At 34.7% G+C, this 11,924-nt stretch overlaps 1 protein-coding gene across 4 annotated transcripts in view; it reads right to left on the bottom strand.

Annotated features, from left to right (window-relative positions):
• Window positions 1-480: 480 nt before the first annotated feature.
• Znf207 (zinc finger protein 207) overlaps window positions 481-11,924 on the bottom strand; it is a 16,805-nt gene continuing 5,361 nt past the window's right edge. The window contains exons 3-12 of one of the 4 annotated variants that reach the window (XM_015501185.2): window positions 9,547-9,685; window positions 8,342-8,509; window positions 8,127-8,202; window positions 7,590-7,637; window positions 6,329-6,399; window positions 5,066-5,223; window positions 3,645-3,737; window positions 2,445-2,687; window positions 1,473-1,632; window positions 481-1,332 (exon numbers count right to left, since the gene is read on the bottom strand). In XM_015501185.2, coding sequence (XP_015356671.1) covers window positions 1,172-1,332; window positions 1,473-1,632; window positions 2,445-2,687; window positions 3,645-3,737; window positions 5,066-5,223; window positions 6,329-6,399; window positions 7,590-7,637; window positions 8,127-8,202; window positions 8,342-8,509; window positions 9,547-9,685 — 1,317 coding nt within the window. In that variant the 3' untranslated portion in view covers window positions 481-1,171. The remainder of the gene's footprint in view (window positions 1,333-1,472; window positions 1,633-2,444; window positions 2,688-3,644; window positions 3,738-5,065; window positions 5,224-6,328; window positions 6,400-7,589; window positions 7,638-8,126; window positions 8,203-8,341; window positions 8,510-9,546; window positions 9,686-11,924) is intronic. The other 3 variants (XM_015501189.2, XM_015501187.2, XM_048794859.1) reach the window with 3 other exon arrangements.

The raw sequence follows: 11,924 nt of genomic DNA, 5'->3' as shown, positions 1-11,924 counted from the left end.
ATGTTACCTTCTAGGAACCTAATAAATTTAAAAATATTCAGTCCACCAATTACCATCAAAGTACCCTAAGAGGCACAGTACTACACTTAGAATAACATATAACAACCCATTAACAACATACGTAGCTATTACTGCATGCATCTAAGCTTCTAGAAGTTTGTACCTGAAAAGCTTCTGAGGTCCATGCAGTACTGAAATCTCAAAAATAATCAGCATGAAATTAATGAGTCTGGCACTAGGCTCTAAATAGCTCATGGAAGAACTATTAAGGCTTATACATTTTAAATATCTATGAGATCTGATGACACCCAAGGGTGTGGAAAGGTGACAATATGAAGATTTCAAACCTACAGCATAATGATTAATATGTATCTTTAACTAAAATATCAACATACAATTCTATATAACTGTTCAGTTTAAAACATGCAGCTAAGAAACAATCTACTACTTAAAGGACAGAATTCAATGATATATCAAAACTGCATTGGTAACTGTGAATTTTATTATGTGGACATCTACTGTGGCATGCATCTGTACAAACCTTTCAGGCAGTGGTCCACAGCTGGGTTATGAATAAAAAGGCATAAATTTTTCTCTCATTTTATTACAATGAAGTTTAACAGTACAGAAAAGTCACATGACCTTCATGGGTCAGATTTCTTAAACCCTGCAACATGAGGAACTCTAAATACATTAAATATTGTTACACATTCAGACTTCCAATGTACAGGTACTTGCAAACAGTTACAGCCCTCACCAAGCTAGGTTGGGGACATGAAGTCCAACAGCATCTGAAATGCTGTGAAGGCATAACTTTACAAATAGCAATGTAAGCTTACAGAACTTGCCTTTATTAAGGTGGTATGTTCATGTAATTCCAGCGCCTTCACAATTTAACGAACCAAATTTACTATACTTCACTTCTAAAAACCTAGATGAAACATGAAAAAGAAGCCATACAGTATAAATTGCAACCTCAGGAAAAGTTCCTGCTTTATTATTCCAAATAATTTTTCCCATGTAAAATAAATGTCCAATAGTTCCTGGTATGTGGGAAGATAATGTTTGTTAAAGTCACAATGAAGCCTTATTGACGGAAGCTCGGCTATATAAACAGCACAAGTTGAGAAAAGGTTTAATCTCCAAACCTATTAAACTGGATGAAGCAAGATCAGTAACGGCCACCTTGCGACATTACAGGAGGTCTCATTCCCATTGGAGGTCGAGGAGGCCCACCTTGGTAAGGGGGTACCATTGGCGGTCCCTGCCCATACGGTGGCATAGCACCAGGAAGGTAACCTGGCATGCCTTGATGATGACCACCATACTGACCTAAAAAAAACATTTAAAACACACACAAAAAAAGATTGATTTGGTCAGTGCATTGTACTTATAAATTCAACATACTTTGCAGATAACATTTTATGTGTATACTCAGAAAATCCACTAAAGCAATAAAAAGAGAAAAATACCATGAGGTGGCATTGGGGGTCTCATTCCTTGCTGCTGTGGGATGCCTGGCTGTGGTGGCATCATACCTCCAATTGGTCCAACTGGTGGATTACCGATTGGGGCCTGTCCTGGTCGAGGAAGATTACGCTGATATTTAGGTAACTGTGCCCTTCTCTCTTCCTAGGAATAAAAATAAGAACAATGTTAAACACATGTATGCAGAGAGATCCATCAAGCATTAAGGCAAGCACGTAAAATATTTATAATTTACAGAATAAGAATTACCTGTTTTAAAATTTATACTTACTATCCACCAATTATTTTTGTCCCTACAAACCAGTTCAAATACCTGAAATGTCCATACTTTATAAACCTCGTCTATTTTTATACTTGAAGCACGACTAACAACTTCACAGGAATGACAAATGTTTCAACAAGAAACTGTCTAGATTTTAAATACTGCTAGGAAAATTCTAAATATTAGCCGGGAGTTAGGCACCCAGCTGCTTAAGAGGCTGAGGAAGAAGGACTACAATTTTGAGGCACACGTTGAGCAACTTATGAAGACCCTGCCTCCATCTAAACAAAAATAAAACACGCTTGAGACCTTGCTCAGAAGCAAAACATTTCTGGTTTAATCACAGTATCATCAACAAAAGAGGGGGACTATAAAACTTTCTATTGAAATAAATTCCTTTATTCGGGCTTCAAAGGATCTGCAGGTTTTACCTCATACTTGTTTCTTTAGTCAATAAATGCAGATTTATGTCTAACTAAAATGATTTTTAAGAAAGTTGAGAAACTGATTTACTACCTTCTTTTAGAAATAGGAGGGAGGAGGCAATCAAAACATGTAGAATCCATCCACTTTATAAGTATTTTGTGGTTTCTTAAATATCAAAACTAACAACCATTTGGAAGCACTAAATCAGACCCAATGAGTAAAAGTTAAAAATCAAGTGCTGCTAGTAAAGACATAGAAAACAACTTACCAGTGATATATCCTCATCTGGATGGATCAACTTACTGGTTGCACTGGTGGTTGTAAGTGTAGCAGGCTTACTTGTTATTGAAGCTGCTGGTTTTGCTGCAGTACTATTTGTTGTACTAGTGGTTGAAGCTGTAGACTGTGTATAAGCAGGGAATGTAGGCTTTGGGGGTTCTGTAGTTGTTGCAGGGGTACTATTTAAGGGCTTGAAATCTGTACCAACAGGTCCTTGCACAGCTGCCTGAGCCTGTAAAACACAATTTTTCATTAATGAAACTTCAAAACCCAAAGTTGAGTATATCAATGATATTAACTTAAAATACCAAAATTTAAATTAAATCCAAACAAAAGTTAACATATAATAAATGCCTCACAAAATTCAATACAGCCCATATCAAAAGACTGGATTAAAGTCATATCAGAGTATTAGAAAACAAGATGACTGTATATGTAACTTCTCAGATGCCTTCTACAGCTCCTAACTAGTAACTTTATTCTAAATTAAGCTTTATTTCAAATAGCTGAAATACAGTATCATGTAACAAAATCTATAAACAGACCTATTTTTACTAGTTTCTTAAAAGTACTCTTTCAAGCAGCTCAAAAAAAGAAAGTAAAGAATACAAAGGTTCAGATAAACTTTACTTACTAAGTATGGCACAAAAAGTATTGTCAATGGTGACACAATAAAGTTATGTCCTTACTAGCATTTTTTATACAATAATTCAAAACTCTCCAAATTGGAGAGATTCTCATGGACAAAAGGGTTATAATTTAGCAGGTTCTTCTAAATAAAGAATTTCATGAAACAAATGTGTTACTCTCTAAAATGCCAAACATCTAAAACTTCAAACAGGTCAACTTTTTGAACTATATGCAGAGTACTACTTTCCTTACATTGTATGTGATGCATTAAACAGCATAAATCAAAACCATGCATCAGAATACATTGGCCACGATAATGCATTTACTGCTTACATGCTTTTAACCCTTTAGAACCATAGAAGTTGAGGGTACTTTTTTGGGATTGTTAGTATAAATTCAGATTTTCCAAAGCCATTTGATTTTATTAATGACATTAATCTTACTTAAAAAAAAAAAAATCAAACATAAGATTTTAAGGATAATGTAATTTTCATGTAGGGTCCAAAGGGTTAAGTTATAAAGCCATTTTAACAATTTTAAACTGCAACTTCCTGCGTACTTGTGCTGTGCTAGGAAACAGAGCTTTAGAAGATGCAGACAGACTTTCTGAATTGGATGAAGCTGTACTTGAGCTTGTTACAGGTGTCCCCATCTGTAGCATAAAAGAAAGGAAACAATGAAACGTCTCCAAACAAATGGGTGAAATAAGCCATGTGGCAGACTTTTTAGTATAGACTGCATTTTTGTAAATGCAAAATTTAATGCAATCAAATGTCATTTAAGAGGCAGGCAGTTAATGCATTTACAATAAACATGGTGAAAGTAGGAGCCTTAAAAAAAAAAAAAAACTGACATGAATAAACCTAGTTAACCAGTTTTGTTTTTAACAAAACTGTTTTCCATTGAGATATTTCAAGAACTGATACCTTAAACTGAGAAAAAGTATTATTGTGGACACATCAATCCTCACCAATGCCTCTCTACAAAAAGATTCTTACAAAAGTTTCACATTCTCAATAAACAAAATCCCCACCCACCATAAAACATAATTAATATGCTTAAAGGCGACACTTTATTAATTTAGCACCCACAAACAGGAAAAAAAAAGTGATACAAGAAAACATCGAAGGGATAATTTAAAAAAAGAACCAATAATAAATATACATCCTGAACTTAAATACATGTGCTTAGTTCTGAATGAAACAGAAAAAAAGCAAAGATCCCAACCATTATATCTATACTGCATATAACACAAACATCTCTCACTTATGTTTTAGAGAAAGTTTTGAAGGAAGACAAGACCTCTAGGAAATATAAAGCCATTAAATGATGTCCTTCTAGCATGACTGCAGCATTGTAATTTACCACAGTTCTAATAAGAGTAGTCCAATAAATTATTTCCTAACCTCTTAAGGACTTTTCATCTTTGGCCTCATTCTACTTACTATTAAATAGGGAAAGGAGGGCCTCTTAACAATATTTATTTAAGTCTCCAGAAATTCAACTTTAATTCTTTCTTTTTTGGTACTGGATATTGAACCCAGGGCACTTAACCATTGAGCCACATCTTCAGCCCGCCCCACCCCCCTTTTAATATATTTTATTTAGAGACAGGGTCTCATTGAGTTGCTTAAGGTCTCACTAAATTGCTGAGGCTGGCTTTGAACTTGCAATCCTCCTGCCTCAGCTTCCGGAGCCACTGGGATTACAGGCCTGTATCACCAATCCCAACTCAATTTTAATTTCTAACTCAGTTAAGAAATATAAGGTGGGAGAAAAAAAACTATCTCTGATTTGATTCAATAGGTTGAAAAGTCAAGAAGTGTAAACATGGAAAAGGATAGGCCACTTTTTAGTATATTTAATTATATTAAATTTTTATTTAAAAAAATTAACCTATGACAATTTCAAAGTTTTTTGTAAACAACTATGCTTTACCTTTAAATGTAAGAGCACTTTTTTGCAGTTATTTCACCTTACCTGTCCAGCACTGGGGAAAAGAGGCTTAGTAACTGGAGGCTGTGGAGCAGGTACTGTTGCTGTTGGTGCAGGTGGTCTATTAAGAATACCTGGTGCTGACACAGCCTGTGCTTGAGTCATTGGAGGAATTCCAGGACGGGGAACAGGGGGGGGCATACCTGAAGAAGAAATGGTAGTGGTAGTCAATGAAACAGTTCAGACAAAAATGTTTCTATACTAGAAAGTTACTAATTGACTGTTGAACAACTCTAAAGTCCAAGGCATGGTGGTGTATACCTGTAATTCCAACAATTTGGAAGTCTGGGGCAAGATCATCAATTACAGGCAAGCCTCAACAACTTGGCAAGACCCTGTCTCAAAATACTAAAAAAGAGTTCTACTGTGTGCACGTACAAACATGTAACAACAAATTCCACCATTATGTACAACTATAATGCACCAGGAAAAAAAGAAATAATAACAACTGTGGTTGTAGCTCAGTGGTAGAGAGCTTGCCTAGCATGTGAAAGGCACTGGGTATGATCCTCAGCACCACATAAAAATAAATAAGGATAAAATAAAAGTGAATATATATATTTTTTAAATTAAAAAACAAAGAACTGTAGTAGTTGAACAGTAAAGGGCCCCTTTGATCCCCAGTAAAACAAAAAGTAACAAAAGAAAATAATACTAGAACTGGCATATGATCAAAATGACAATTAAGCTTACTGATATAACTGAATAAGTAAATGTATTCAAATATATATAATTATTTCAGTCATCAGAATTATTTCAATTTACCAGACATTTTAAATGTTCCTTGAACTCTGAAACTTTAATGTGAATGACAATAAATTTCCATAAGCCATATAATATTAGGACCTATAAATTTTGTTATTCCTTTGGACACCCCCCCCAAGCTATTTTTACTAAAACCCATTATTAATGCATTCCTTGAATTTCTGTAGTATAACTTTTACCAACTTTGTTAGTAAACAAAAAATTATTTTTTAAACATTTTTAAAGTTTTAGATAGACACAATACCTTTACTTTTTTATTTTTATGTGGTGCTAAGAATTGAACCCAATGCCTCACACATGATAGGCAAGTGCTCTACCACTGGGGTACAACCCTACCCTGTGAACAATTATTATCTGTATTCATTTAAATTATTGCAAATACCTCAGCATAATGTGTGTTGAACTATTTCCTATTAAGTCTACTTCACAAGATACTTACAAATAAAGCATACTAGTCATATTAATATAGAAAACATGTCATACCTGGTGGCATACCAGGCATAAGAGGTGGTATTCCTGGTCCAGGTGGCATCATTCCACCCATTGGCATCATTCTGTTAGAAAGCAAATTTCAAAAAACAACTAAAGTTAATTAACAGTATAAACAATAATAAAATATTTTGGCCAAATCCAAAATATTTTGGCTAGACTATAAGAAAATATTTTGGCTAAAGATTCGAATTTGCCCTCTAATATTGAAATCAAAAAAGCTGAAAAAACAAACTATACACAACAGTCCTATCAAAATAAATCCTAAAAAAAAAAAGCCAGCAAGCTCTTGGGTTTATCAGTAAAGGGGAGAAAATCAGTCTTTGTTGACAAAACATTCAAAGTTATAGAGAGAAAATATTTAATATGTACAGGAGACCTCATCGTGTACTGGAAAGCAAAATCTCCTTTAATTCCACTTGAAAAATATCCTCTCAGAACATAAATAAAATATTTATATTTTAGAATTGCTAGATTTTTCAAAAAGAAAATATTTAATGTATACTATAAAGTAAGAATTTTTGTTTTAGAAAGGCAAGGAAAACCTACCACCAAAATTAATTCTGTCAAAAGCAAACTCACTATTGTCTAATTTTTATTTACAAGTTATCTAACATTAAACCACGAGTTACAAACAAAACCTACATTATTTTCTTTCCTTTAAAAAGTTCACCTTCAAGTATCAGTGTGTAATTCATTTTTTAAAAAATTAGAAGTTTTTCAATTTGATTTAGTATTATTATTTTGGACGGGGTTTTTTGGTGCTGAGGACTGAATTCAGGGCCTCACATACGCTAAGCACCCACTGTACTGTGGAGCAACAACCCCAGCTCCACAACTAAAAGAGTCGTAGATAGACACAATACCACAACTCAGAACTTATATCAAAAGTTTTAACTTTATACATAAATTCTAACTAAAAGAAAATTCAATCATATTCAAACATTAATATACAAAAACTAGTCAGAATATATATTCTTCCTTAAACACAAACACTTTTACTATCAGGTCCCATTAATTTTAGCAGTATGGGGAAAATACACATTTAGAAAATGCTTTATTTAATGGGTCTATTTCCTCAGAGATGTTTTAATTCCCTCTTTTTAAGAGACCTGTGTCAAGCAGCTTGCAACTTTTAAGTTCCAGAGAAGGTTAGAAAATTTCTGAAGCCAACTGAATAGATATCATTAAACACACACAAAAAAATGACATTATGATTATACTTCCTGAATTACATTATGAATGAGATGCTTACATGTTTTCACCGCAAAATGACTGGGTGTATTTTCTCTGATGATGCAATCTGTGAAAATGTATGACAAAATCAAAATCTAACTGTGATTTTCAAAATACAGTGGGAAAGTGTATTGTTTACCTCACATCCAACAATATTTAAGTAAAAGTGATGGGCATGAGCACCTCATCTTCATCTTAACTTTTGATGCTTCAACACATACAATCATTTACAGAGTTTGCTTCTTGTCACAACTATAAAGTGTCACGGATAGTTCTGAATCTCAGAAACTCAAATATACAACCAACTACTTTAATTACAGCATATGCAATTGAAGCAGATGGCTGCCTACATACTAAAACCCAAAAATCTACTCTCTTTAGAGGCAAACTTATACCTTAAATTCATTGACTGACCCCTTATTAAACAAAGTTAAGACTTACAGAGCCCATACCTTCTAGAAACAAAAATGCAAAATAACATTTACTTAAAGTATACCTAAGTTGAAATATATTATTACTAGGCATAAGCCCACAAGCCAATTAAAAGTTTTCTTACCCAGGTGGCATGCCTGGCATAACTGGTGGCATTCCTGGCATCAGAGGAGGAACACCTGGCATTAGTGGAGGTATGCCTACAAATAAGAATTTCAACCAAAAAAAAAAAAAAAATCATCAATTAATATTAAAGAGTTAGGGGAACAAAAACAATACTTCTACACCATATCAATAAAATCACAAGAATGTTACATTTTATGAAACCCTATGTGGTACCTGGAGGCATTCCTGGTGCTCCTGGAACTGGTGGCAGTCCTGGCTGAGCCATTGGAGGGATATAACCTTGCTGAGGTTGAACAGGCTGTGGTTGAAATGAAGTTGAGGCTGCAGAGTCATCATCATCATACTCATCAGAATCATCCTGTTGCTTCTTTTTTTGACTCTCTGCTAAGAAAATTTAAATTAGTATTTCTGATAGTTAAAAAAGAGAGTGAATGAGTTTAGGACATTTAACTTCAAAGAATTCAATAATTATTCTCCACTATTCAAATCTGCCTTTACTCTGTATTAAGGAGAATTAACATCCTATAAAAGATAAAAGTGATTATCCTAAGTCAGTTTTACTTAAGTTACTCAAAAAACAGTTAAGTCAGACATGATGGCAAATTCCTGTAATCCCAGTGACTTGAGAGGCTAAGGCAGGATCAACCCAAGTTTTTGAGAGTAGCCTCAATAATTTAGACCCTGACTCAAAATAAGAAGGACTGAAGATGTGGCTAAGTGGTTAAGGACCCCTGGGTTTAAGCCCCAGTACCCTCTCCCCCAAAAAAGCTTTCTAGCTGGGAGTCTGTAATACCAGAAACTCAGGAGACTAAGGCAAGAGAATTCCAAGTCCAATACCATCCTTGGCAACTTTGCAAAACCATCTCAAAATGGTGAAGCACCCCGAGTTCAATCCCCAAATTTTATTTCTATTCCAAATAAAAAGTAAACCATGAGCCAAGCATGGTGGCAGTGAGTGAGGCTAAGTCAAGAGGATCATGAGTTCAAAGCCAGCCTCAGCAACTCAGCAGGCCCTAAGCAACTCGGTGTGACCCTATCTCTAAATTAAAAGGGCTGGGGATGTGATTAAGATGTTCAACGCCCTGGGTTCAATTCCCAGTACCAAAAAAAAAAAAAAGGTCAACCATGAAAAAGAAGTCTGACCTTTCCACAAGATAAAAAATTCTCTTCAAAATAAAAAACACAGGTGATTAAATAGATTAATAACAATTGCTACCATCTAGGTAGTGCATAGCTTCAAATTCCAAGTCTAACAAAACCACTAAACATATAACGTAAGGGGAAAAACTAACTCAAAATTGGAGTTCTGAATAAATCTATCATCTATTAATTTACATCTATAAATTTACACTAAAAATAGTAATAGTCTCATTAAAGTGAAGATATATTATTAAAAAAATAATAATCTTATTTTTTACCCTGTGTTTTCTGTTCAAGAAGTCGTCGTCTTTCATCCATGTCTTTTTCTGGAATACCTTCCATACCGTATATTTCCAACTCTATGTCTGTTCTCCCAGGTATTGCATTTGGTACAGCATCTATTGTCTCTTTATGCACCTAACATTAAAAACAAAAATTTCAGTAAATACACAAAAGTGCCTCATAAAAATCTTTTTAGGAATAATGTTTCGTGTCTAAATTAAAACTATGAGATTGGGGGCTGGGGTTGTGGCTCAATGGTAGAGCATTTGCTTAGCACGTGTGAGAACTGGGTTCGATTCTCAGCACCACATATAAATAAAGATCCATTGACAACTAGAAAAATTTTTTAAAGATTATAAAATGTACTTTCTTCTGTGTGTAATGTTGGAGACTGAACTCAGGGTTTCACACCAAGTGTTCTACCACTGAGCTATATCCCTAGCCGAACAGTCTTATACTAAGCATTAGAGGGGATGCTGGGTTTGTAGCTCAATGGTAGAGCACTTATTTACCATGTGTGAGGCACAGGGTTTGATCCTCAACATTACACAATAATAAAACAAATAAAAATAAAGGTATTGTGTCCACCTATAACTAAAGATTTTTTTTTAAATTAGAGGGATGCTGCTCAGAGGTGCAGTACTTGCCTAGCCACATAGGAAGCCCTGCATTCAACCCACAGCACCACTTAAAAAGAAAAAAAAAAAAAATTAGAATAAAATTTCCAAGAAAGAGTCTGGCTTACAGTTACAAACAAAATGTACATTATAATTAGCACCACCCATAACTAATAATTACTTGAGGAAGTTATAATAATTTCTTCCCTGTATGCTTTTGCAAGATCAAATGTTTCTAACCCTCAAACCTGAATAACTCACAATATATGGTTATATCCTTATACAGAGTCGTTTTTTTCAGCAAAAGTCATTCACTTGCCAGACACAGTGTGAGATGCCTATAATCCCAGCTACCAGGGAGGCTGAAGCAGGATAATCACAAGTTGAAGGTAGCCTGGGCAACTTAGACCCCCTTTCATCTTGAAATGAAAAATAAAAAGGGCTGGGGATGTTAACTCAGTGGTAGAATGCCCCTGGGTTCAATTCCTAAGCAGCCTGCCACTACACACAAAAAGCCTTTTGTTTATGCCAGTGAATATCAAAATATGTTGCCTAGACTATCACCATAATCAGAAGCCTACTACACAAATGCAAAATCTCAGGTTCTACCAAAGACCTGAATCTAAAATTCTTGGGTGTGACCAGTGACCTGAGTTTTAACACAGTTCTCCACGTGATCCTGATATATGCTCAAACTGATTTAGGCTAACGATTGGGATTGCCAAGAAATACTGCTTTTCGTTCCTCTCAAGACACTTAAATCTAAAAATAGAAATGTACCTTTAAAAAGTTAAAGCCCAGCACAGTAACCTGTAATCCCAGCAACTTAGGAGTCTAGGGCAGGAGGTTCACAAGTTCAAGGACCATCTCAACAACACAGTGAGACCCTAAGCAACTTAGCAAGTCCCTTTTAGTAAAAAACTAAAACAAATAAGTGGATTCTCCTTAGAAATCTATCTCAATTAATAAAATGTAACATGCAAAAAAAATTTAGAAATTATCTTAGTACCTGATTAATCTTTAACAGCTTTTCCTTGTGTTGTCACTAAAAGATCCATAAATAAACTACAAGAAATGATTTAATGACCTGTCTCCTAAGTTTTTTGGGGAATTTGTGCATATCTTGTTAAGTGCAATGAAGCAACTCATGTTCTCAAAGAAATCCAACCATGCTGTGTGAATTGGCATACAACTGTAATCTCAGTGGCTCAGGAGACTGAAACAAAAAGATGGCAAGTTGAAGGCCAGCTTCAGAGAGATTCTTTCTCAAAAAAATAAAAAGGGCCATGAATCTAGCTCACTGGTAAAACACCCTTGGGTTCAATCCCCACATCAAAAAAAAAAAAAAGGAAAGAAATACAATTACATTCACATACATCAGTACATTTCTGGGTGATAGGGTCAATGATAAATATATATATATATAGTAGAAGAAGAGAAAAATAATGATTTGCTTAAAATCCTCCCACTATGGTATACCCAGAACTAGATTTCTTAGACTTTGCCAAAAAAGCATCATCTGTCCTTGGTTAAAAAAAAAAAAATATGGCAAGCATTGATGAGAACCTACTACAGACCATTTTAAAGCTAGGGTACATATGATTTTACTGCAATGTCTACTTCAGAGGTTGCTGCGCAAACACATAAATAAAAGCACTGAATAAAAAAAATGTAATCAACAAGTTGTAATGTAACTCAGGGGTAAAGTGTTGGTCTAGTCTGTGAGGCCCAGGGTTCAATTTCCACCACAGCATTGG

This window comes from Marmota marmota, unplaced genomic scaffold, assembly GCF_001458135.2.
Source record: "Marmota marmota marmota unplaced genomic scaffold, marMar, whole genome shotgun sequence".
Taxonomy (NCBI): Eukaryota; Metazoa; Chordata; class Mammalia; order Rodentia; family Sciuridae; genus Marmota; species Marmota marmota.
The sequence above is the reverse complement of the archived record's forward strand: the minus strand, read 5'-3'. Positions and strand labels throughout refer to the sequence as shown.